Here is a 27,697-nt window from a genome sequence, read left to right as displayed (position 1 = left end):
CTCCATCTCTCCTGGTTAAAGATAATATAGTGACCACATTGTGCCCGTATAACTATTATGTATCTTTTTGATCTGGAGAAAGCACTGTGTGCAGAGTAGTTTTAAAAATTTATTATGGAATGTAGTGTTAAAAATTAACTATCTATTACATCTAGAATGAAGTCTTACTACTTGACTAAAAATAGATAATGTGTGTGTATATTTAATTGTCTAACTTTTTGGTTGTTTTGCATTTGTCAATTATTTATTTACTTATCCGTTTGTGTTCTTCATTTTTGTACTTTGTCTTTGTATACTTTATGTACTCTGGCATGGAAGAATGGCTATGCCAAATGTCTTGAGTTTAAACAAAAAGTCAAATCAATCAAATCAAAAAATTGTAACACATACACTTATATGCAGATTCACAACTTCAATGTACAAAATGAGTTATTATTAAGTTATTAAGTTCTTAGTTATCTGACTGTTGACAATACCATTGTCAGAGTCTACTGGAATCCTGAACAATGTCACAGAGTTCCGTCTACCATCTTCTCTCTCACCAATCACCTCTTAACACATATCATAACTTACTACAGTATTAAAACTAAATATTGTATTATTTACATTTTTTTTCTCTCCACCACACAAGTAGCATTATTGAAGACATGGATAGTAGTCTCCTGGATGTGTCTGCAGATATCATTATTGAAGACATGGATAGTAGTCTCAAGACATGGATAGTAGTAACTCATTTTGTACATTACAACTTCAATGTAAAAAATGAGTTATTATTAAGCTATTAAGTTCTTAGTTACCTGACTATTGACAATACCATTGTCAGATTCTAAGTGTCTTTACAGATGTAGAGTTCCTCTTTAGTCTTCAATTTACTCTCTGTACTAACATAATTGTAATATAAACAAGTTTATTTGCATATAAACTAACTTTTGATATTTTACTTTCATAAGTAGAAACTACGAGGACTTGTATGCCTCTGGTCTCCTGGATGAGTTAACCGACATGATCACAGAGACACCATCTAAACTGAAATCTCGACAGTCATTGTCCAAGGATACTGAATATACCTTGCGTCTGTAACCATTTAATCAGGTAGAGTCGATGCTGCTGAACCATACTATTCAAATACTGTTGTGACTAGTATTAAGTTCTTAGCTACCTGACTATTGACAATACTATTGTCAGAGTCCCCTAGAATTCTGAACAATGTCACAGAGTTCCGTCTACCATCTTCTCTCTCACCAATCACCTCTTAACACATATCATAACTTACTACAGTATTAAAACTAAACATTTTATTATTTACATTTTTTTTTCTCCACCACACAAGTAGCATTATTGAAGACATGGATAGTAGTCTCCTGGATGTGTCTGCAGATATCATTGGTGAGACCCCCAACAAGAAGCCTATGTCCCCGAGGTCATTTGCCAAGGACGTTGTTGAACGCCTTGCAATAGTAACACCATCAGGTAGAGTCGATGCCGCCGAATCCTTAAGTTCCAGTGACTGCTATTAAGTTCTTAGTTGCCTGACTATTGACAATACAATTGTCAGAGTCTACTGGAATTCTAAGTGTCTTTACAGATGTAGAGTTCCTCTTTAGTCTTCAATTTACTCTCTGTACTAACATAATATAATATAAACAAGTTTATTTGCATATAAACTAACTTTTGATATTTTATTTCCATAAGTAGAAACTACGAGGACTTGTATGCCTCCGGTCTCCTGGATGAGTTAACCGACGTGATCACAGAGACACCATCTAAACTGAAATCTCGACAGTCATTGTCCAAGGATACTGAATATACCTTGGGTCTATAACCATTTAATCAGGTAGAGTCGATGCCGCTGAACCATATTATTCAAATAGTGTACTGCTATGCAGCATTACAGGAATTTATGTTACAAAGTATGCACAATGTGTCCCTAACCTTTAAACATAATTATGTGTTCACAAGCTACATACACAAACACAGCATCATTTTAGCTCTGTTTTTGTTGCATACTTACTTTACAACATGCAATTTCAGTAAGTCTCCACATTTTAAGAGTATACAGGCCACTAATAATTAACTGAGATTAAGGACCTAGCTACCATTGACTCATTCAAAAATGGTCAACATTTGTCTTACCCTCCACACTTAGTAGAGGGTGTCCCTATAACGATGCTATACTGTAGCGTGGCAATGTAGGATTTGAGTAACACAGAGGAGTTCTTCTCCTTAGTTGGTCACATATTAATGCTCCCAGTAACCCAGTATGAATACTTCCTACAATTATAGCCTTGTAGAGATAAAGCTTGATAACTGATATATTCCTGGTACGTGAATTAATCATGGGTAACTCTATGTGCATGCTGAAATATATATCTAATCCAAAACAGCCAAGCTGTAAAAAAAGAGTGCGGCCCTGAGAAAGGCTATGGTGAAAAAAGATGTGAAATCCAAGGTGGCGGCCAAGAAATGGCTGTGATGGTAGGTTAATGGTAAAAATTTTAATAACGACAATTCAAGTGAATTTTGTGCCAAGACCAAGCGGCACCAAATTCACTGAATTGCTGTTATTAAAATTTTTACCATTAACCTACCATCACAGCCATTTCTTGGCCGCCACCTTGGATTTCACATCTTTTTTCACCATAGCCTTTCTCAGGGCCGCACTCTTTTTTTACAGCTTGGCTGTTTTGGATTAGATTTCACTTCTTTTTGCATTTGTATACCCCAAAGCCGACCTATGGCCGGCTTTAGGGCTTTTTAACCTGTCATTTTTTTCTTTACTACAGGAAGAAGAAAAGATGAAGCAGGGTGATTTCTTTGTAGCTGACCTCTCTGCAAGGTGATCCTTCTAGCTGATCCCTCTACCAGATAACTTGTTTGTAGCTGAACTCTCTGCAAGGTGATCCTTCTAGCTGATCCCTCTACCAGATAACTTGTTTGTAGCTGAACTCTCTACAGGGTGATTTGTTTGTAGCTGAACTCTCTACAAGGTAACTTCTTCTAGCTGATCTTTCTACAGGGTGATTTGTTTGTAGCTGAATTCTCTACAGGGCGATTTGTTTGCAGCTAAACTGCTGAACTCTCTACAATGTAACTTCTTCTAGCTAAACTCTCTACGGGTGGCTTGTTTCTAGCTGATCTCTCTACAGGGTGACTTGTTTGTAGCTGAACTCTCTACAAGGTAACTTCTTCTGGCTGATCTTTCTACAGGGTGATTTGTTTGTAGCTGAATTCTCTACAGGGTGATTTGTTTGCAGCTAAACTGCTGAACTCTCTACAATGTAACTTCTTCTAGCTAAACTCTCTACGGGTGGCTTGTTTCTAGCTAATCTCTCTACAGGGTGACTTGTTTGTAGCTGAACTCTCTACAAGGTGATTTGTTTGTAGCTGAACTCTCTACAAGGTAACTTCTTCTAGCTAATCTTTCTACAGGGTGATTTGTTTGTAGCTGAATTCTCTACAGGACGATTTGTTTGCAGCTAAACTCTCTACATGGTAGTTTCTTTGTAGCTGAACTCTCTACAATGTAACTTCTTCTAGCTGAACTCTCTAAAGGATGACTTGTTTCTAGCTGATCTCTCTACAGGGTGACTTGTTTGTAGCTGAACTCTCTACAGGGTGATTTGTTTGTAGCTGAACTCTCTACAAGGTAACTTCTTCTAGCTGATCTTTCTACAGGGTGATTTGTTTGTAGCTGAATTCTCTACAGGGCAATTTGTTTGCAGCTGAACTCTCTACATGGTAGTTTCTTTGTAGCCGAACTCTCTACAGTGTAACTTATTCTAGCTGAACTATCTACGGGTGGCTTGTTTCTAGTTGATCTCTCTACAGGGTGACTTGTTTCTAGCTGAACTCTCTACAAGGTGATTTGTTTGTAGCTGAACTCTCTACAAGGTAACTTCTTCTAGCTGATCTTTCTACAGGGTGATTTGTTTGTAGCTGAATTCTCTACAGGGCGATTTGTTTGCAGCTGAACTCTTTACATGGTAGTTTCTTTGTAGCTGAACTCTCTACAATGTAACTTCTTCTAGCTGAACCCTCTACATGGTGACTTGTTTGAAGCTGAACTCTCTACAGGGTGATTTGTTTGTAGCTGAACTCTCTACAAGGTAACTTCTTCTAGCTGATCTTTCTACAGGGTGATTTGTTTGTAGCTGAATTCTCTACAGGGCGATTTGTTTGCAGCTGAACTCTCTACAAGGTAGCTTCTTTGTAGCTGAACTCTCTACAATGTAACTTCTTCTAGCTGAACTCTCTACGGGTGGCTTGTTTCTAGCTGAACTCTCTACAGGGTGACTTGTTTCTATCTGAACTCTCTACAAGGTGATTTGTTTGTAGCTGAACCCTCTACAAGGTAACTTCTTCTAGCTGAACTCTCTACAGGATGACTTGTTTCTAGCTGATCTCTCTGCAGGGTGACTTGTTTGTAGCTGAACTCTCTACAGGGTGATTTGTTTGTAGCTGAACTCTCTACAAGGTAACTTCTTCTAGCTGAACTCTCTACATGGTGACTTGTTTGTAGCTGAACTCTCTACAATGTAACTTCTTCTAGCTGAACTCTCTATGGGTGGCTTGTTTCTAGCTGATCTCTCTACAGGGTGACTTGTTTCTAGCTGAACTCTCTACAGGGTGATTTGTTTGTAGCTGAACTCTCTACAAGGTAACTTCTTCTAGCTGATCTTTCTACAGGGTGATTTGTTTGTAGCTGAATTCTCTACAGGGCAATTTGTTTGCAGCTGAACTCTCTACATGGTAGTTTCTTTGTAGCCGAACTCTCTACAGTGTAACTTATTCTAGCTGAACTATCTACGGGTGGCTTGTTTCTAGTTGATCTCTCTACAGGGTGACTTGTTTCTAGCTGAACTCTCTACAAGGTGATTTGTTTGAAGCTGAACTCTCTACAAGGTAACTTCTTCTAGCTGATCTTTTTACAGGGTGATTTGTTTGTAGCTGAATTCTCTACAGGGCAATTTGTTTGCAGCTGAACTCTCTACATGGTAGTTTCTTTGTAGCTGAACTCTCTACAGTGTAACTTATTCTAGCTGAACTATCTACGGGTGGCTTGTTTCTAGTTGATCTCTCTACAGGGTGACTTGTTTCTAGCTGAACTCTCTACAAGGTGATTTGTTTGTAGCTGAACTCTCTACAAGGTAACTTCTTCTAGCTGATCTTTCTACAGGGTGATTTGTTTGTAGCTGAATTCTCTACAGGGCGATTTGTTTGCAGCTGAACTCTTTACATGGTAGTTTCTTTGTAGCTGAACTCTCTACAATGTAACTTCTTCTAGCTGAACCCTCTACATGGTGACTTGTTTGAAGCTGAACTCTCTACAGGGTGATTTGTTTGTAGCTGAACTCTCTACAAGGTAACTTCTTCTAGCTGATCTTTCTACAGGGTGATTTGTTTGTAGCTGAATTCTCTACAGGGCGATTTGTTTGCAGCTGAACTCTCTACAAGGTAGCTTCTTTGTAGCTGAACTCTCTACAATGTAACTTCTTCTAGCTGAACTCTCTACGGGTGGCTTGTTTCTAGCTGAACTCTCTACAGGGTGACTTGTTTCTATCTGAACTCTCTACAAGGTGATTTGTTTGTAGCTGAACCCTCTACAAGGTAACTTCTTCTAGCTGAACTCTCTACAGGATGACTTGTTTCTAGCTGATCTCTCTGCAGGGTGACTTGTTTGTAGCTGAACTCTCTACAGGGTGATTTGTTTGTAGCTGAACTCTCTACAAGGTAACTTCTTCTAGCTGAACTCTCTACATGGTGACTTGTTTGTAGCTGAACTCTCTACAATGTAACTTCTTCTAGCTGAACTCTCTATGGGTGGCTTGTTTCTAGCTGATCTCTCTACAGGGTGACTTGTTTCTAGCTGAACTCTCTACAGGGTGATTTGTTTGTAGCTGAACTCTCTACAAGGTAACTTCTTCTAGCTGATCTTTCTACAGGGTGATTTGTTTGTAGCTGAATTCTCTACAGGGCAATTTGTTTGCAGCTGAACTCTCTACATGGTAGTTTCTTTGTAGCCGAACTCTCTACAGTGTAACTTATTCTAGCTGAACTATCTACGGGTGGCTTGTTTCTAGTTGATCTCTCTACAGGGTGACTTGTTTCTAGCTGAACTCTCTACAAGGTGATTTGTTTGAAGCTGAACTCTCTACAAGGTAACTTCTTCTAGCTGATCTTTTTACAGGGTGATTTGTTTGTAGCTGAATTCTCTACAGGGCAATTTGTTTGCAGCTGAACTCTCTACATGGTAGTTTCTTTGTAGCTGAACTCTCTACAGTGTAACTTATTCTAGCTGAACTATCTACGGGTGGCTTGTTTCTAGTTGATCTCTCTACAGGGTGACTTGTTTCTAGCTGAACTCTCTGCAAGGTGATTTGTTTGTAGCTGAACTCTCTACAAGGTAACTTCTTCTAGCTGATCTTTTTACAGGGTGATTTGTTTGTAGCTGAATTCTCTACAGGGCGATTTGTTTGCAGCTGAACTCTTTACATGGTAGTTTCTTTGTAGCTGAACTCTCTACAATGTAACTTCTTCTAGCTGAACTCTCTACATGGTGACTTGTTTGAAGCTGAACTCTCTACAGGGTGATTTGTTTGTAGCTGAACTCTCTACAAGGTAACTTCTTCTAGCTGATCTTTCTACAGGGTGATTTGTTTGTAGCTGAATTCTCTACAGGGCGATTTGTTTGCAGCTGAACTCTCTACAAGGTAGCTTCTTTGTAGCTGAACTCTCTACAATGTAACTTCTTCTAGCTGAACTCTCTACGGGTGGCTTGTTTCTAGCTGAACTCTCTACAGGGTGACTTGTTTCTATCTGAACTCTCTACAAGGTGATTTGTTTGTAGCTGAACCCTCTACAAGGTAACTTCTTCTGTAGCTGAATTCTCTACATGGTAGTTTCTTTGTAGCTGAACTCTCTACAATGTAACTTCTTCTAGCTGAACTCTCTACAGGATGACTTGTTTCTAGCTGATCTCTCTACAGGGTGACTTGTTTGTAGCTGAACTGTCTACAGGGTGATTTGTTTGTAGCTGAACTCTCTACAAGGTAACTTCTTCTAGCTGAACTCTCTACAGGATGACTTGTTTCTAGCTGATCTCTCTGCAGGGTGACTTGTTTGTAGCTGAACTCTCTACAGGGTGATTTGTTTGTAGCTGAACTCTCTACAAGGTAACTTCTTCTAGCTGAACTCTCTACATGGTGACTTGTTTGTAGCTGAACTCTCTACAATGTAACTTCTTCTAGCTGAACTCTCTATGGGTGGCTTGTTTCTAGCTGATCTCTCTACAGGGTGACTTGTTTCTAGCTGAACTCTCTACAGGGTGATTTGTTTGTAGCTGAACTCTCTACAAGGTAACTTCTTCTAGCTGACCTTTCTACAGGGTGATTTGTTTGTAGCTGAACTCCCTACAAGGTAACTTCTTCTAGCGGATCTTTCTACAGGGTGATTTGTTTGTAGCTGAACTCTCTACAGGGCGATTTATTTGCAGCTGAACTCTCTACAAGGTAGCTTCTTTGTAGCTGAACTCTCTACAATGTAACTTCTTCTAGCTGAACTCTCTACATGGTGACTTGTTTGAAGCTGAACTCTCTACAGGGTGATTTGTTTGTAGCTGAACTCTCTACAAGGTAACTTCTTCTAGCGGATCTTTCTACAGGGTGATTTGTCTGTAGCTGAACTCTCTACAGGGCGATTTATTTGCAGCTGAACTCTCTACAAGGTAGCTTCTTTGTAGCTGAACTCTCTACAATGTAACTTCTTCTAGCTGAACTCTCTACATGGTGACTTGTTTGAAGCTGAACTCTCTACAGGGTGATTTGTTTGTAGCTGAACTCTCTACAAGGTAACTTCTTCTAGCGGATCTTTCTACAGGGTGATTTGTTTGTAGCTGAACTCTCTACAGGGCGATTTATTTGCAGCTGAACTCTCTACAAGGTAGCTTCTTTGTAGCTGAACTCTCTACAATGTAACTTCTTCTAGCTGAACTCTCTACATGGTGACTTGTTTGAAGCTGAACTCTCTACAGGGTGATTTGTTTGTAGCTGAACTCTCTACAAGGTAACTTCTTCTAGCTGACCTTTCTACAGGGTGATTTGTTTGTAGCTGAATTCTCTACAGGGCGATTTGTTTGCAGCTGAACTCTCTACAAGGTAGCTTCTTTGTAGCTGAACTCTCTACAATGCAACTTCTTCTAGCTGAACTCTCTACGGGTGGCTTGTTTCTAGCTGATCTCTCTACAGGGTGACTTGTTTCTAGCTGAACTCTCTACAGGGTGATTTGTTTGTAGCTGAACTCTCTACAAGGTAACTTCTTCTAGCTGACCTTTCTACAGGGTGATTTGTTTGTAGCTGAACTCTCTACAAGGTAACTTCTTCTAGCGGATCTTTCTACAGGGTGATTTGTTTGTAGCTGAACTCTCTACAGGGCGATTTATTTGCAGCTGAACTCTCTACATGGTAGTTTCTTTGTAGCTGAACTCTGTACAACGTAACTTCTTCTAGCTGAACTCTCTACAGGATGACTTGTTTCTAGCTGATCTCTCTACAGGGTGACTTGTTTGTAACTGAACTTTCTACAGGGTAATTTGTTTGTAGCTGAACTCTCTACAAGGTAACTTCTTCTAGCTGATCTCTCTACAGGGTGACTTGTTTGTAGCTGAACTCTCTACAGGGTGATTTGTTTGTAGCTGAACTCTCTACAAGGTAACTTCTTCTAGCTGATCTCTCTACAGGATGACTTGTTTCTAACTGAACTCTCTACAGTGTGATCTGTTCATAGCGGAACTTTTTACTGGGTGATTTGTTTGTAGCTAAACTCTTTGCATGATTGTTTCTTTGTAACTGAACTCTCTACAAGGTAACTTCTTCTAGCTGATCTCTCTACAGGGCAATTTGTTTGTAGCTGAATTCTCTACAGGGTGATTTATTTGAGCTGAACTCTCTACATGATGGTTTATTTGTAGCTGAACTCTCTATTAGGTACCTTCTTCTAGCTGATCTGACTACAGGTTGACTTGTTTGTAGCTGAATTCCCCACAGAATAACTTACAATGTAATATAACTGAGTAAATTATAAATGCAGCTGAATGCTTTATTAGGGTGACTGTTCTATTAGAGTATCTCGATCTCGCATTTGCTGCACCTAGTTGCCTTTCGAATCATAACTCAGTGATTTGTAATCCGATTCTTCTGTACTACTGCAAGGACCTTCTATGATGATTATTCCAGCTACATACTGATTTTCAGCTCGTTGCTCTAAGCAGTTTGCCTGGTAGATACGAAAACTAATAGTTTTTTTATTCATAAAAATCGATCGCGTAATTTTGACACAGGTTGGGTTTCGTGTCATATCTCCATGGTCTTTATCCCGATTCCTTTCAAACCACAAAAAGGCACTCCTACGATGGTTGCTCCATCTACATATCAATTTTCAACTGATTCCTCCAAGGCGTTTACCCTGTAGGCGTGACAGACCTTCGACCTTATTTTACGCAAATAATCGGTCATAACTCCGTGACTGTTCATCGGATTCCTACCAAAGTTGGTACGGAGATCCGCCTTAATGAGCCCTTTAAGTGTGCCAAATTTCAGCCAAATCCGAGCACGCATTCGTGTTTTATGGCGAATTTTGCGAAGTGTGCGAAATGAAGAAGATGAAGAAGAAGAAGAAGAAGAAGAAGAAAAAAACGAAGAAATTAAAACGAAATTTTGTTCGCTCGTATCTCGGAAATGGCTGGAGCGATTTTCTTCAAATTTGGTATGTAGACTACCCTAGCTGGGCGGCACGTCTCCAGCAAATTTGGTTCCAATCGGATAAGGGATCACAGAGCTACATAGGTGTGAAAATTGCGTTTTCTTTCTTCCTGTTAATATACTCACGGTGTGGCGCGCCGGCTTCTTGGGCCGCACGACACACTATCGTGTGTCTTGATACTCACGGTGTGGCGCGCCGGCTTCTTGGGCCGCACTCTTTTTTTACAGCTTGGCTGTTTTGGATTAGATTTCACTTCTTTTTGCATTTGTATACCCCAAAGCCGACCTATGGCCGGCTTTAGGGCTTTTTAACCTGTCATTTTTTTCTTTACTACAGGAAGAAGAAAAGATGAAGCAGGGTGATTTCTTTGTAGCTGACCTCTCTGCAAGGTGATCCTTCTAGCTGATCCCTCTACCAGATAACTTGTTTGTAGCTGAACTCTCTGCAAGGTGATCCTTCTAGCTGATCCCTCTACCAGATAACTTGTTTGTAGCTGAACTCTCTACAGGGTGATTTGTTTGTAGCTGAACTCTCTACAAGGTAACTTCTTCTAGCTGATCTTTCTACAGGGTGATTTGTTTGTAGCTGAATTCTCTACAGGGCGATTTGTTTGCAGCTAAACTGCTGAACTCTCTACAATGTAACTTCTTCTAGCTAAACTCTCTACGGGTGGCTTGTTTCTAGCTGATCTCTCTACAGGGTGACTTGTTTGTAGCTGAACTCTCTACAAGGTAACTTCTTCTGGCTGATCTTTCTACAGGGTGATTTGTTTGTAGCTGAATTCTCTACAGGGTGATTTGTTTGCAGCTAAACTGCTGAACTCTCTACAATGTAACTTCTTCTAGCTAAACTCTCTACGGGTGGCTTGTTTCTAGCTAATCTCTCTACAGGGTGACTTGTTTGTAGCTGAACTCTCTACAAGGTGATTTGTTTGTAGCTGAACTCTCTACAAGGTAACTTCTTCTAGCTAATCTTTCTACAGGGTGATTTGTTTGTAGCTGAATTCTCTACAGGACGATTTGTTTGCAGCTAAACTCTCTACATGGTAGTTTCTTTGTAGCTGAACTCTCTACAATGTAACTTCTTCTAGCTGAACTCTCTAAAGGATGACTTGTTTCTAGCTGATCTCTCTACAGGGTGACTTGTTTGTAGCTGAACTCTCTACAGGGTGATTTGTTTGTAGCTGAACTCTCTACAAGGTAACTTCTTCTAGCTGATCTTTCTACAGGGTGATTTGTTTGTAGCTGAATTCTCTACAGGGCAATTTGTTTGCAGCTGAACTCTCTACATGGTAGTTTCTTTGTAGCCGAACTCTCTACAGTGTAACTTATTCTAGCTGAACTATCTACGGGTGGCTTGTTTCTAGTTGATCTCTCTACAGGGTGACTTGTTTCTAGCTGAACTCTCTACAAGGTGATTTGTTTGTAGCTGAACTCTCTACAAGGTAACTTCTTCTAGCTGATCTTTCTACAGGGTGATTTGTTTGTAGCTGAATTCTCTACAGGGCGATTTGTTTGCAGCTGAACTCTTTACATGGTAGTTTCTTTGTAGCTGAACTCTCTACAATGTAACTTCTTCTAGCTGAACCCTCTACATGGTGACTTGTTTGAAGCTGAACTCTCTACAGGGTGATTTGTTTGTAGCTGAACTCTCTACAAGGTAACTTCTTCTAGCTGATCTTTCTACAGGGTGATTTGTTTGTAGCTGAATTCTCTACAGGGCGATTTGTTTGCAGCTGAACTCTCTACAAGGTAGCTTCTTTGTAGCTGAACTCTCTACAATGTAACTTCTTCTAGCTGAACTCTCTACGGGTGGCTTGTTTCTAGCTGAACTCTCTACAGGGTGACTTGTTTCTATCTGAACTCTCTACAAGGTGATTTGTTTGTAGCTGAACCCTCTACAAGGTAACTTCTTCTGTAGCTGAATTCTCTACATGGTAGTTTCTTTGTAGCTGAACTCTCTACAATGTAACTTCTTCTAGCTGAACTCTCTACAGGATGACTTGTTTCTAGCTGATCTCTCTACAGGGTGACTTGTTTGTAGCTGAACTGTCTACAGGGTGATTTGTTTGTAGCTGAACTCTCTACAAGGTAACTTCTTCTAGCTGAACTCTCTACAGGATGACTTGTTTCTAGCTGATCTCTCTGCAGGGTGACTTGTTTGTAGCTGAACTCTCTACAGGGTGATTTGTTTGTAGCTGAACTCTCTACAAGGTAACTTCTTCTAGCTGAACTCTCTACATGGTGACTTGTTTGTAGCTGAACTCTCTACAATGTAACTTCTTCTAGCTGAACTCTCTATGGGTGGCTTGTTTCTAGCTGATCTCTCTACAGGGTGACTTGTTTCTAGCTGAACTCTCTACAGGGTGATTTGTTTGTAGCTGAACTCTCTACAAGGTAACTTCTTCTAGCTGATCTTTCTACAGGGTGATTTGTTTGTAGCTGAATTCTCTACAGGGCAATTTGTTTGCAGCTGAACTCTCTACATGGTAGTTTCTTTGTAGCCGAACTCTCTACAGTGTAACTTATTCTAGCTGAACTATCTACGGGTGGCTTGTTTCTAGTTGATCTCTCTACAGGGTGACTTGTTTCTAGCTGAACTCTCTACAAGGTGATTTGTTTGAAGCTGAACTCTCTACAAGGTAACTTCTTCTAGCTGATCTTTTTACAGGGTGATTTGTTTGTAGCTGAATTCTCTACAGGGCAATTTGTTTGCAGCTGAACTCTCTACATGGTAGTTTCTTTGTAGCTGAACTCTCTACAGTGTAACTTATTCTAGCTGAACTATCTACGGGTGGCTTGTTTCTAGTTGATCTCTCTACAGGGTGACTTGTTTCTAGCTGAACTCTCTGCAAGGTGATTTGTTTGTAGCTGAACTCTCTACAAGGTAACTTCTTCTAGCTGATCTTTTTACAGGGTGATTTGTTTGTAGCTGAATTCTCTACAGGGCGATTTGTTTGCAGCTGAACTCTTTACATGGTAGTTTCTTTGTAGCTGAACTCTCTACAATGTAACTTCTTCTAGCTGAACTCTCTACATGGTGACTTGTTTGAAGCTGAACTCTCTACAGGGTGATTTGTTTGTAGCTGAACTCTCTACAAGGTAACTTCTTCTAGCTGATCTTTCTACAGGGTGATTTGTTTGTAGCTGAATTCTCTACAGGGCGATTTGTTTGCAGCTGAACTCTCTACAAGGTAGCTTCTTTGTAGCTGAACTCTCTACAATGTAACTTCTTCTAGCTGAACTCTCTACGGGTGGCTTGTTTCTAGCTGAACTCTCTACAGGGTGACTTGTTTCTATCTGAACTCTCTACAAGGTGATTTGTTTGTAGCTGAACCCTCTACAAGGTAACTTCTTCTGTAGCTGAATTCTCTACATGGTAGTTTCTTTGTAGCTGAACTCTCTACAATGTAACTTCTTCTAGCTGAACTCTCTACAGGATGACTTGTTTCTAGCTGATCTCTCTACAGGGTGACTTGTTTGTAGCTGAACTGTCTACAGGGTGATTTGTTTGTAGCTGAACTCTCTACAAGGTAACTTCTTCTAGCTGAACTCTCTACAGGATGACTTGTTTCTAGCTGATCTCTCTGCAGGGTGACTTGTTTGTAGCTGAACTCTCTACAGGGTGATTTGTTTGTAGCTGAACTCTCTACAAGGTAACTTCTTCTAGCTGAACTCTCTACATGGTGACTTGTTTGTAGCTGAACTCTCTACAATGTAACTTCTTCTAGCTGAACTCTCTATGGGTGGCTTGTTTCTAGCTGATCTCTCTACAGGGTGACTTGTTTCTAGCTGAACTCTCTACAGGGTGATTTGTTTGTAGCTGAACTCTCTACAAGGTAACTTCTTCTAGCTGACCTTTCTACAGGGTGATTTGTTTGTAGCTGAACTCCCTACAAGGTAACTTCTTCTAGCGGATCTTTCTACAGGGTGATTTGTTTGTAGCTGAACTCTCTACAGGGCGATTTATTTGCAGCTGAACTCTCTACAAGGTAGCTTCTTTGTAGCTGAACTCTCTACAATGTAACTTCTTCTAGCTGAACTCTCTACATGGTGACTTGTTTGAAGCTGAACTCTCTACAGGGTGATTTGTTTGTAGCTGAACTCTCTACAAGGTAACTTCTTCTAGCGGATCTTTCTACAGGGTGATTTGTCTGTAGCTGAACTCTCTACAGGGCGATTTATTTGCAGCTGAACTCTCTACAAGGTAGCTTCTTTGTAGCTGAACTCTCTACAATGTAACTTCTTCTAGCTGAACTCTCTACATGGTGACTTGTTTGAAGCTGAACTCTCTACAGGGTGATTTGTTTGTAGCTGAACTCTCTACAAGGTAACTTCTTCTAGCGGATCTTTCTACAGGGTGATTTGTTTGTAGCTGAACTCTCTACAGGGCGATTTATTTGCAGCTGAACTCTCTACAAGGTAGCTTCTTTGTAGCTGAACTCTCTACAATGTAACTTCTTCTAGCTGAACTCTCTACATGGTGACTTGTTTGAAGCTGAACTCTCTACAGGGTGATTTGTTTGTAGCTGAACTCTCTACAAGGTAACTTCTTCTAGCTGACCTTTCTACAGGGTGATTTGTTTGTAGCTGAATTCTCTACAGGGCGATTTGTTTGCAGCTGAACTCTCTACAAGGTAGCTTCTTTGTAGCTGAACTCTCTACAATGCAACTTCTTCTAGCTGAACTCTCTACGGGTGGCTTGTTTCTAGCTGATCTCTCTACAGGGTGACTTGTTTCTAGCTGAACTCTCTACAGGGTGATTTGTTTGTAGCTGAACTCTCTACAAGGTAACTTCTTCTAGCTGACCTTTCTACAGGGTGATTTGTTTGTAGCTGAACTCTCTACAAGGTAACTTCTTCTAGCGGATCTTTCTACAGGGTGATTTGTTTGTAGCTGAACTCTCTACAGGGCGATTTATTTGCAGCTGAACTCTCTACATGGTAGTTTCTTTGTAGCTGAACTCTGTACAACGTAACTTCTTCTAGCTGAACTCTCTACAGGATGACTTGTTTCTAGCTGATCTCTCTACAGGGTGACTTGTTTGTAACTGAACTTTCTACAGGGTAATTTGTTTGTAGCTGAACTCTCTACAAGGTAACTTCTTCTAGCTGATCTCTCTACAGGGTGACTTGTTTGTAGCTGAACTCTCTACAGGGTGATTTGTTTGTAGCTGAACTCTCTACAAGGTAACTTCTTCTAGCTGATCTCTCTACAGGATGACTTGTTTCTAACTGAACTCTCTACAGTGTGATCTGTTCATAGCGGAACTTTTTACTGGGTGATTTGTTTGTAGCTAAACTCTTTGCATGATTGTTTCTTTGTAACTGAACTCTCTACAAGGTAACTTCTTCTAGCTGATCTCTCTACAGGGCAATTTGTTTGTAGCTGAATTCTCTACAGGGTGATTTATTTGAGCTGAACTCTCTACATGATGGTTTATTTGTAGCTGAACTCTCTATTAGGTACCTTCTTCTAGCTGATCTGACTACAGGTTGACTTGTTTGTAGCTGAATTCCCCACAGAATAACTTACAATGTAATATAACTGAGTAAATTATAAATGCAGCTGAATGCTTTATTAGGGTGACTGTTCTATTAGAGTATCTCGATCTCGCATTTGCTGCACCTAGTTGCCTTTCGAATCATAACTCAGTGATTTGTAATCCGATTCTTCTGTACTACTGCAAGGACCTTCTATGATGATTATTCCAGCTACATACTGATTTTCAGCTCGTTGCTCTAAGCAGTTTGCCTGGTAGATACGAAAACTAATAGTTTTTTTATTCATAAAAATCGATCGCGTAATTTTGACACAGGTTGGGTTTCGTGTCATATCTCCATGGTCTTTATCCCGATTCCTTTCAAACCACAAAAAGGCACTCCTACGATGGTTGCTCCATCTACATATCAATTTTCAACTGATTCCTCCAAGGCGTTTACCCTGTAGGCGTGACAGACCTTCGACCTTATTTTACGCAAATAATCGGTCATAACTCCGTGACTGTTCATCGGATTCCTACCAAAGTTGGTACGGAGATCCGCCTTAATGAGCCCTTTAAGTGTGCCAAATTTCAGCCAAATCCGAGCACGCATTCGTGTTTTATGGCGAATTTTGCGAAGTGTGCGAAATGAAGAAGATGAAGAAGAAGAAGAAGAAGAAGAAGAAAAAAACGAAGAAATTAAAACGAAATTTTGTTCGCTCGTATCTCGGAAATGGCTGGAGCGATTTTCTTCAAATTTGGTATGTAGACTACCCTAGCTGGGCGGCACGTCTCCAGCAAATTTGGTTCCAATCGGATAAGGGATCACAGAGCTACATAGGTGTGAAAATTGCGTTTTCTTTCTTCCTGTTAATATACTCACGGTGTGGCGCGCCGGCTTCTTGGGCCGCACGACACACTATCGTGTGTCTTGATACTCACGGTGTGGCGCGCCGGCTTCTTGGGCCGCACGACACACTATCGTGTGTCTTGATATATAGAATCTAATCCAAAACAGCCAAGCTGTAAAAAAAGAGTGCGGCCCTGAGAAAGGCTATGGTGAAAAAAGATGTGAAATCCAAGGTGGCGGCCAAGAAATGGCTGTGATGGTAGGTTAATGGTAAAAATTTTAATAACGACAATTCAAGTGAATTTTGTGCCAAGACCAAGCGGCACCAAATTCACTGAATTGCTGTTATTAAAATTTTTACCATTAACCTACCATCACAGCCATTTCTTGGCCGCCACCTTGGATTTCACATCTTTTTTCACCATAGCCTTTCTCAGGGCCGCACTCTTTTTTTACAGCTTGGCTGTTTTGGATTAGATTTCACTTCTTTTTGCATTTGTATACCCCAAAGCCGACCTATGGCCGGCTTTAGGGCTTTTTAACCTGTCATTTTTTTCTTTACTACAGGAAGAAGAAAAGATGAAGCAGGGTGATTTCTTTGTAGCTGACCTCTCTGCAAGGTGATCCTTCTAGCTGATCCCTCTACCAGATAACTTGTTTGTAGCTGAACTCTCTGCAAGGTGATCCTTCTAGCTGATCCCTCTACCAGATAACTTGTTTGTAGCTGAACTCTCTACAGGGTGATTTGTTTGTAGCTGAACTCTCTACAAGGTAACTTCTTCTAGCTGATCTTTCTACAGGGTGATTTGTTTGTAGCTGAATTCTCTACAGGGCGATTTGTTTGCAGCTAAACTGCTGAACTCTCTACAATGTAACTTCTTCTAGCTAAACTCTCTACGGGTGGCTTGTTTCTAGCTGATCTCTCTACAGGGTGACTTGTTTGTAGCTGAACTCTCTACAAGGTAACTTCTTCTGGCTGATCTTTCTACAGGGTGATTTGTTTGTAGCTGAATTCTCTACAGGGTGATTTGTTTGCAGCTAAACTGCTGAACTCTCTACAATGTAACTTCTTCTAGCTAAACTCTCTACGGGTGGCTTGTTTCTAGCTAATCTCTCTACAGGGTGACTTGTTTGTAGCTGAACTCTCTACAAGGTGATTTGTTTGTAGCTGAACTCTCTACAAGGTAACTTCTTCTAGCTAATCTTTCTACAGGGTGATTTGTTTGTAGCTGAATTCTCTACAGGACGATTTGTTTGCAGCTAAACTCTCTACATGGTAGTTTCTTTGTAGCTGAACTCTCTACAATGTAACTTCTTCTAGCTGAACTCTCTAAAGGATGACTTGTTTCTAGCTGATCTCTCTACAGGGTGACTTGTTTGTAGCTGAACTCTCTACAGGGTGATTTGTTTGTAGCTGAACTCTCTACAAGGTAACTTCTTCTAGCTGATCTTTCTACAGGGTGATTTGTTTGTAGCTGAATTCTCTACAGGGCAATTTGTTTGCAGCTGAACTCTCTACATGGTAGTTTCTTTGTAGCCGAACTCTCTACAGTGTAACTTATTCTAGCTGAACTATCTACGGGTGGCTTGTTTCTAGTTGATCTCTCTACAGGGTGACTTGTTTCTAGCTGAACTCTCTACAAGGTGATTTGTTTGTAGCTGAACTCTCTACAAGGTAACTTCTTCTAGCTGATCTTTCTACAGGGTGATTTGTTTGTAGCTGAATTCTCTACAGGGCGATTTGTTTGCAGCTGAACTCTTTACATGGTAGTTTCTTTGTAGCTGAACTCTCTACAATGTAACTTCTTCTAGCTGAACCCTCTACATGGTGACTTGTTTGAAGCTGAACTCTCTACAGGGTGATTTGTTTGTAGCTGAACTCTCTACAAGGTAACTTCTTCTAGCTGATCTTTCTACAGGGTGATTTGTTTGTAGCTGAATTCTCTACAGGGCGATTTGTTTGCAGCTGAACTCTCTACAAGGTAGCTTCTTTGTAGCTGAACTCTCTACAATGTAACTTCTTCTAGCTGAACTCTCTACGGGTGGCTTGTTTCTAGCTGAACTCTCTACAGGGTGACTTGTTTCTATCTGAACTCTCTACAAGGTGATTTGTTTGTAGCTGAACCCTCTACAAGGTAACTTCTTCTGTAGCTGAATTCTCTACATGGTAGTTTCTTTGTAGCTGAACTCTCTACAATGTAACTTCTTCTAGCTGAACTCTCTACAGGATGACTTGTTTCTAGCTGATCTCTCTACAGGGTGACTTGTTTGTAGCTGAACTGTCTACAGGGTGATTTGTTTGTAGCTGAACTCTCTACAAGGTAACTTCTTCTAGCTGAACTCTCTACAGGATGACTTGTTTCTAGCTGATCTCTCTGCAGGGTGACTTGTTTGTAGCTGAACTCTCTACAGGGTGATTTGTTTGTAGCTGAACTCTCTACAAGGTAACTTCTTCTAGCTGAACTCTCTACATGGTGACTTGTTTGTAGCTGAACTCTCTACAATGTAACTTCTTCTAGCTGAACTCTCTATGGGTGGCTTGTTTCTAGCTGATCTCTCTACAGGGTGACTTGTTTCTAGCTGAACTCTCTACAGGGTGATTTGTTTGTAGCTGAACTCTCTACAAGGTAACTTCTTCTAGCTGATCTTTCTACAGGGTGATTTGTTTGTAGCTGAATTCTCTACAGGGCAATTTGTTTGCAGCTGAACTCTCTACATGGTAGTTTCTTTGTAGCCGAACTCTCTACAGTGTAACTTATTCTAGCTGAACTATCTACGGGTGGCTTGTTTCTAGTTGATCTCTCTACAGGGTGACTTGTTTCTAGCTGAACTCTCTACAAGGTGATTTGTTTGAAGCTGAACTCTCTACAAGGTAACTTCTTCTAGCTGATCTTTTTACAGGGTGATTTGTTTGTAGCTGAATTCTCTACAGGGCAATTTGTTTGCAGCTGAACTCTCTACATGGTAGTTTCTTTGTAGCTGAACTCTCTACAGTGTAACTTATTCTAGCTGAACTATCTACGGGTGGCTTGTTTCTAGTTGATCTCTCTACAGGGTGACTTGTTTCTAGCTGAACTCTCTGCAAGGTGATTTGTTTGTAGCTGAACTCTCTACAAGGTAACTTCTTCTAGCTGATCTTTTTACAGGGTGATTTGTTTGTAGCTGAATTCTCTACAGGGCGATTTGTTTGCAGCTGAACTCTTTACATGGTAGTTTCTTTGTAGCTGAACTCTCTACAATGTAACTTCTTCTAGCTGAACTCTCTACATGGTGACTTGTTTGAAGCTGAACTCTCTACAGGGTGATTTGTTTGTAGCTGAACTCTCTACAAGGTAACTTCTTCTAGCTGATCTTTCTACAGGGTGATTTGTTTGTAGCTGAATTCTCTACAGGGCGATTTGTTTGCAGCTGAACTCTCTACAAGGTAGCTTCTTTGTAGCTGAACTCTCTACAATGTAACTTCTTCTAGCTGAACTCTCTACGGGTGGCTTGTTTCTAGCTGAACTCTCTACAGGGTGACTTGTTTCTATCTGAACTCTCTACAAGGTGATTTGTTTGTAGCTGAACCCTCTACAAGGTAACTTCTTCTGTAGCTGAATTCTCTACATGGTAGTTTCTTTGTAGCTGAACTCTCTACAATGTAACTTCTTCTAGCTGAACTCTCTACAGGATGACTTGTTTCTAGCTGATCTCTCTACAGGGTGACTTGTTTGTAGCTGAACTGTCTACAGGGTGATTTGTTTGTAGCTGAACTCTCTACAAGGTAACTTCTTCTAGCTGAACTCTCTACAGGATGACTTGTTTCTAGCTGATCTCTCTGCAGGGTGACTTGTTTGTAGCTGAACTCTCTACAGGGTGATTTGTTTGTAGCTGAACTCTCTACAAGGTAACTTCTTCTAGCTGAACTCTCTACATGGTGACTTGTTTGTAGCTGAACTCTCTACAATGTAACTTCTTCTAGCTGAACTCTCTATGGGTGGCTTGTTTCTAGCTGATCTCTCTACAGGGTGACTTGTTTCTAGCTGAACTCTCTACAGGGTGATTTGTTTGTAGCTGAACTCTCTACAAGGTAACTTCTTCTAGCTGACCTTTCTACAGGGTGATTTGTTTGTAGCTGAACTCCCTACAAGGTAACTTCTTCTAGCGGATCTTTCTACAGGGTGATTTGTTTGTAGCTGAACTCTCTACAGGGCGATTTATTTGCAGCTGAACTCTCTACAAGGTAGCTTCTTTGTAGCTGAACTCTCTACAATGTAACTTCTTCTAGCTGAACTCTCTACATGGTGACTTGTTTGAAGCTGAACTCTCTACAGGGTGATTTGTTTGTAGCTGAACTCTCTACAAGGTAACTTCTTCTAGCGGATCTTTCTACAGGGTGATTTGTCTGTAGCTGAACTCTCTACAGGGCGATTTATTTGCAGCTGAACTCTCTACAAGGTAGCTTCTTTGTAGCTGAACTCTCTACAATGTAACTTCTTCTAGCTGAACTCTCTACATGGTGACTTGTTTGAAGCTGAACTCTCTACAGGGTGATTTGTTTGTAGCTGAACTCTCTACAAGGTAACTTCTTCTAGCGGATCTTTCTACAGGGTGATTTGTTTGTAGCTGAACTCTCTACAGGGCGATTTATTTGCAGCTGAACTCTCTACAAGGTAGCTTCTTTGTAGCTGAACTCTCTACAATGTAACTTCTTCTAGCTGAACTCTCTACATGGTGACTTGTTTGAAGCTGAACTCTCTACAGGGTGATTTGTTTGTAGCTGAACTCTCTACAAGGTAACTTCTTCTAGCTGACCTTTCTACAGGGTGATTTGTTTGTAGCTGAATTCTCTACAGGGCGATTTGTTTGCAGCTGAACTCTCTACAAGGTAGCTTCTTTGTAGCTGAACTCTCTACAATGCAACTTCTTCTAGCTGAACTCTCTACGGGTGGCTTGTTTCTAGCTGATCTCTCTACAGGGTGACTTGTTTCTAGCTGAACTCTCTACAGGGTGATTTGTTTGTAGCTGAACTCTCTACAAGGTAACTTCTTCTAGCTGACCTTTCTACAGGGTGATTTGTTTGTAGCTGAACTCTCTACAAGGTAACTTCTTCTAGCGGATCTTTCTACAGGGTGATTTGTTTGTAGCTGAACTCTCTACAGGGCGATTTATTTGCAGCTGAACTCTCTACATGGTAGTTTCTTTGTAGCTGAACTCTGTACAACGTAACTTCTTCTAGCTGAACTCTCTACAGGATGACTTGTTTCTAGCTGATCTCTCTACAGGGTGACTTGTTTGTAACTGAACTTTCTACAGGGTAATTTGTTTGTAGCTGAACTCTCTACAAGGTAACTTCTTCTAGCTGATCTCTCTACAGGGTGACTTGTTTGTAGCTGAACTCTCTACAGGGTGATTTGTTTGTAGCTGAACTCTCTACAAGGTAACTTCTTCTAGCTGATCTCTCTACAGGATGACTTGTTTCTAACTGAACTCTCTACAGTGTGATCTGTTCATAGCGGAACTTTTTACTGGGTGATTTGTTTGTAGCTAAACTCTTTGCATGATTGTTTCTTTGTAACTGAACTCTCTACAAGGTAACTTCTTCTAGCTGATCTCTCTACAGGGCAATTTGTTTGTAGCTGAATTCTCTACAGGGTGATTTATTTGAGCTGAACTCTCTACATGATGGTTTATTTGTAGCTGAACTCTCTATTAGGTACCTTCTTCTAGCTGATCTGACTACAGGTTGACTTGTTTGTAGCTGAATTCCCCACAGAATAACTTACAATGTAATATAACTGAGTAAATTATAAATGCAGCTGAATGCTTTATTAGGGTGACTGTTCTATTAGAGTATCTCGATCTCGCATTTGCTGCACCTAGTTGCCTTTCGAATCATAACTCAGTGATTTGTAATCCGATTCTTCTGTACTACTGCAAGGACCTTCTATGATGATTATTCCAGCTACATACTGATTTTCAGCTCGTTGCTCTAAGCAGTTTGCCTGGTAGATACGAAAACTAATAGTTTTTTTATTCATAAAAATCGATCGCGTAATTTTGACACAGGTTGGGTTTCGTGTCATATCTCCATGGTCTTTATCCCGATTCCTTTCAAACCACAAAAAGGCACTCCTACGATGGTTGCTCCATCTACATATCAATTTTCAACTGATTCCTCCAAGGCGTTTACCCTGTAGGCGTGACAGACCTTCGACCTTATTTTACGCAAATAATCGGTCATAACTCCGTGACTGTTCATCGGATTCCTACCAAAGTTGGTACGGAGATCCGCCTTAATGAGCCCTTTAAGTGTGCCAAATTTCAGCCAAATCCGAGCACGCATTCGTGTTTTATGGCGAATTTTGCGAAGTGTGCGAAATGAAGAAGATGAAGAAGAAGAAGAAGAAGAAGAAGAAGAAAAAAACGAAGAAATTAAAACGAAATTTTGTTCGCTCGTATCTCGGAAATGGCTGGAGCGATTTTCTTCAAATTTGGTATGTAGACTACCCTAGCTGGGCGGCACGTCTCCAGCAAATTTGGTTCCAATCGGATAAGGGATCACAGAGCTACATAGGTGTGAAAATTGCGTTTTCTTTCTTCCTGTTAATATACTCACGGTGTGGCGCGCCGGCTTCTTGGGCCGCACGACACACTATCGTGTGTCTTGATGTCTAAAGTATATTAGCTGAAGTTGTACAAATATTCAGTCCAATATATTTTAATTGACTCAGAAAAACTTGTTTCTCAAACATATGTAGCCTTTTTAATTTGAGTCTTCATCCTTTACCAAAAGTACATCACAGACATGCATCAATGTAAAAGTTTGGTAACTGCTGACAATAAATAGATTTGGCTGCTTCAGTTGCTCCATGGCCTTACCTTTGCTATGTACTGATTGATGACTACAGGGGTGATCATTTTGTTATTTGATGAGTTAAAATACCAGTCATTTTTGTACACTTTATGTTCTGCTAAAATCCAAGGCAACAGAAGATATCGAGTAAGAGTGACTATGGGTGTATCTAGAAAGATCACATCAGCAGTATCAGATAAAATGTTGACAACTGCTACATGCATATAATATTGTATGTGTATAATCATCAACTACTTTGTTTATTTGATATCACAAAAGAAGTGCTGAAGCTCTCAGTGTGCTTGTTTACACTACTACCATCAGTCATTTTACAGTTCACTCAGTTCCCATCAGACATATGGTAGATGAGCAGCAACCAGTGAAGGTGGCTAGAAGGGAAGCTAATCAGCTAATCTTGACCTAGAGAACGTTTATGGTCTTATACAGAATAAACTTGTCCATGAACTACATAGCTAATGCATCCCTACCCAGCTACATACCTGAAGGACTGGATCTGTATGTCAAGTTTAGCTTTCCTAGTGGATCAGCCAATACACTGAAATATCAAAAGATAAAATACGATCCTTTGAGAACCAATTAATGGTATGTGTACATGTAGTTATGTACTACATACACATATACTTCGAAATGTGTGCATAGCGTTTGAAAGTACACAGTTAGAATACAGTATTTACATTACAAATTCCCTCCTGAAGGAGACTGAGTGTGGTGCTCGACTAGACATTGGGTGGCCTGTGGTTTGAATCCTGGGGTAGGAGGGATTTTTTCCTTTTTTGACCCATTTTCTGGTTTCACCTCATTATCAACTACTGTAGGTTAAGTAATGATCATTTAAAGTCTCCAGTTTCTGTTAGGTAATCCAAAGGCTGCAGCACAGACCTTCAGTGCTGGCCACTGTAAAGTTCGAATAACAATAATAAAGTTAGTATGCATGTTATCTTTCCACAGCTGCTGGTTGTGGACATTATAAATTTTAACATTGACAAAGCCAGTATATTGAGGGAGAGGAAATAATTCATGCTGAACTATTTCTACTACAGAAGATCTTAATGTCAGGAGACTGTTATGAGCCTTATTACCTGCTCTATGACTACATCAACTCACATAAAGCTTAGCGTCAAACACATTGAATTTATAGTAGTGTCAAACACACTGACTCTAGTCCAGGAGAGAATTAGAAACAAGGATGGGTTAACTATGGCTTGAAAGTTACACTGACTAAAGGAGAACAGCAACTATCATGTGAAGTGTTTACTCTTCTGGGGAACAAGAAGATATACTGAACACCGAACCTTTGTTAGTTGCGTTCACACATATCACGATAACACCAACAAATTTCTAAGATGAAAGAATATTAGATATAAAGCACAAGATTATAGTCATGTTCATGCAGCTTGAACCGGGCCAAGTATCAATGACTAGAAAATAAGTTTCACTATTACATTTAATGGCATTTAGTAACCACAGAACCCATGTGTTATTCACCACAATCCAACCATATCCTACAAGGATGATGTAACTGAGTTCACGTAAACAACACATAATACACTGTAATCTTGTTTAATTAGAACTGGCCTACACACTCATCAAGGAGGATGAAACAACCACCATTGGCATCACAAGGATTGTTTTGATCAGCTTGTACGACTAGTCAACATACACCCTCCACACTAATCAGAGGGTATACCTACAATGAAACTAACAAACACTAAATTTGGATAAGTATAGGATATTACAATAATACAGAAGGAGTTGTTCCTCCTTAACTACATACCTAATCTTATATCCCCAGTAATCCAGTACTATTGTGTTTACAGGTGAAGCTTGATACCTGTAAAACTGACTTGTGATACGTACATATGTATCTTGTCAAAGTATTTCAAATTTCAATAGCTTTAGTATAATTTTGATTACCACCTACATATTAATTTTTATGAGAATTTAATCCTTCACCTGCGTAGCTTATTCTTTCCATTGCCTATATGCTCAAAATACAAATACACTTGTAGCTTATGTCATATCTTTAGATAGCACATGAATGGTAATAGTATTAAAATGATCCCTACTAAACTCTCCTCTAACTACATAATATGTACACAAACACTAGTTGAACAGATGTCGCTACGATTTGTTATGTTGGACTATGTTGGACATACAACATAATATGCAAATTACTATATAGTTAGTCACAGACAATCAGGCATATAAATATTTGTTCCTGGGCTGTTCAGCTCCATAGAATAGACACTTGCCTAGACTGTGAGTTGCCTGGAGATCAAGTCACCACCAGCTCAACAGTGCTTCTGCAATGTCAAGATCCTAATACCTTGTTATACACACTCAAGCTATCAGACTTCTGGTAGTCTATACTGAGATAATAGCTAGCAAACTAACACTTAATATTCTTGTTTTGTTAAAGTGAAATTAATAATGGCCTACACACTGATCAAGGAGGATGGGCAGCTACCATTAGCATCACAAAGATTGTTTTTGATCAGCTAATCTGACCAGTCAACATATACCCTCCACACTAATCAGGGAGAGTATCAGTACAATGATACTCATATATACATATTAAGCCAAATTTGGAAGTGCATAGGAATTCACAGGGGTATTTATTCCTTAAATGAACTAACCTCCTCCACCTGATATCCTCTTGTACCCTCCAGTAATACAACACTACAGTGATGAAGTTTGATGCCTTCAAACTAAAATTAATGCGATACATTTCTAATAATGTGAATCAATTATTTCTATATAGAAAAGAAAAGTTTTTTTGTTGTCCTACATTTTGCTCTTTCATAAAATGAATAGCTACAGGTGGGGTGCATATAATTTTAGCACTACTACTAGAAGTGTAAGGAGCACAAATCAGTGATGCTCGTGTTCACTTTCTCAAAACAAGATAACTTAATCCAGTCAAGCCAGTACATATTTTTAATTGCACATATAATTGAAAGCTGTACACAGTAATGATGTAGTTAACTCACACGTATAACATGGCTATTTATAACCAAAGGCCAAATGCCAGTTCAATAAAATGCCAGCTATTTTTATGTCACTGCAGATACCCACACTATTGTAGACCATATTAATCAAGGGAAGTAATGATTTTCCAACAGTAGTAAAGATGAGATTACAAGGGTTGATAGGTTATGTTACAGTAGAGACATATAAAAGTAGCTGAATCACGGACCATACTTCAGTGGAGTGATTTAGCAGAACTTGAAACAAGTAACTAAAGGAGTTAACAAGATGATGAAGTTCTCAGTGTACCTGATTCTACTACTACTCACTCTCAGTCATTTTACAGTTGACTCAGTTCCCATCAGACATATGGTAGAGGAGCAGCAACCAGTGAAGGTGACTAGAAAGGAAGCCAATAATTCAGACTCATGGAGTCTTGATGATGACTCAGAGAACATCGATGACAGTCTTGAGATGAACAAATTTGCTCATGAACTAACCAACACAACTCTACCCAGCTACTTGAAGGATCTCTTTGTCAACTTTAACTTTCCCAGTGAACCAGTGCATACACTAAAAGGCCATAAGATGACCAAAGCAAATACAATAAGATCCTTTGGGAATCAAGCAATAGGTACGTCCGCTGTACTTAAGGTTAAAAATTACATGCTCTAAATAGCTATATAGGTAGTTATATTGTTGTCCATTTGAATTATTATATGGTATTATTGTATAGGTACTGGTTGTGGATATTATAAATTCAACATTAGCAAGGCTAGCATTGATGGAGAGGAAATAATTCATGCTGAACTACGTCTACTACAGAAGATCTCAATGCCAGGAGACTACTATGAGGTCAATATTTATTACCTCCTCAATGACAACAACATTGACTCACCTCTAAAGCTCACTTTCAAACACACTGACTCTAGTCCAGGATGGAAAACATTTGACGTCACTCCAATAGTTGAGAGCTGGAAACAAGGATGGGTTAACTATGGCTTGAAAGTTACACTGACTAAAGGAGAGCAACAACTATCATGTGAAGGTGTTTACTCATCTGGGGAACAAGAAGACATTCTGAACACTGAACCTTTGTTAGTTGTGTTCACTCATGATAACACTAACAAATTCTTGAGTAAAGTGTTACAAGAAAAAAAGATGTCAGATGTAAAGCACAAGAAAGTAAGACGTGAAAGTAACAGTTCTAGTTCTATTGAGACCTCACATGTGGCATGTCATCTTCAAAAAATGGAGGTTAGCAACACTGCCATAAGTGCAGGCAATGTCCATCTGGTGATCCCCAAGTCATTTGATGTTGGAGTGTGTGGTGGTCACTGTCCAAGACTACCAGTAGAATCATTAACTGATTATGCAAGTATTCTTTCCCTCCACTACTACCAGACCAGAGGCCATGCAGGGGCACCAAAGAGGTGTTGTGTACCAACTAATTTTGAACTGATCCAAACGGTGTTCTATAATGAGTTGACTCATGAGACTATCTACAAAAACATTCCAGCTAGAGCTACCTCATGTGGTTGTGTATGATCTCTCCTATCGCATAACATTCAGTGAATTACTACAAGAGTAGCAATGGATTCTTTTTATTTTGTGTAGTTTTGTTTGTCTAGTCATAATTTTGTTTTGTATAGTTTTCAGCTTAATGTATGTACGTACAGTACATGAAAAGTAAACTGGAGCTGGTCAATGGTGTTTTAGTCAATAAGTATAATGTCAGAGGTGTATGTGTATGTGTAATTGTACAACAATGATACAATGATCTAATG

General features: G+C 39.8%; 1 protein-coding gene across 1 annotated transcript; it reads left to right on the top strand.

The window, feature by feature from the left end:
* The first annotated feature begins 1,228 nt into the window (after nt 1-1,228).
* On the top strand, nt 1,229-27,697 carry LOC136263413 (bone morphogenetic protein 4-like). The gene is made up of 3 exons (XM_066057925.1): nt 1,229-1,834; nt 26,011-26,544; nt 26,647-27,697. The coding sequence occupies exons 2-3, from the start codon at nt 26,199-26,201 to the stop codon at nt 27,456-27,458; spliced, it is 1,158 nt and encodes a 385-aa protein (XP_065913997.1). The 5' UTR covers nt 1,229-1,834; nt 26,011-26,198; the 3' UTR covers nt 27,459-27,697.

The sequence above is a fragment of the Dysidea avara genome, chromosome 8 (assembly GCF_963678975.1).
Source record: "Dysidea avara chromosome 8, odDysAvar1.4, whole genome shotgun sequence".
In the NCBI taxonomy this organism is placed as follows: Eukaryota; Metazoa; Porifera; class Demospongiae; order Dictyoceratida; family Dysideidae; genus Dysidea; species Dysidea avara.
Note: the sequence above shows the minus strand (reverse complement) of the source record. Positions and strands in the feature narration are given on the sequence as shown.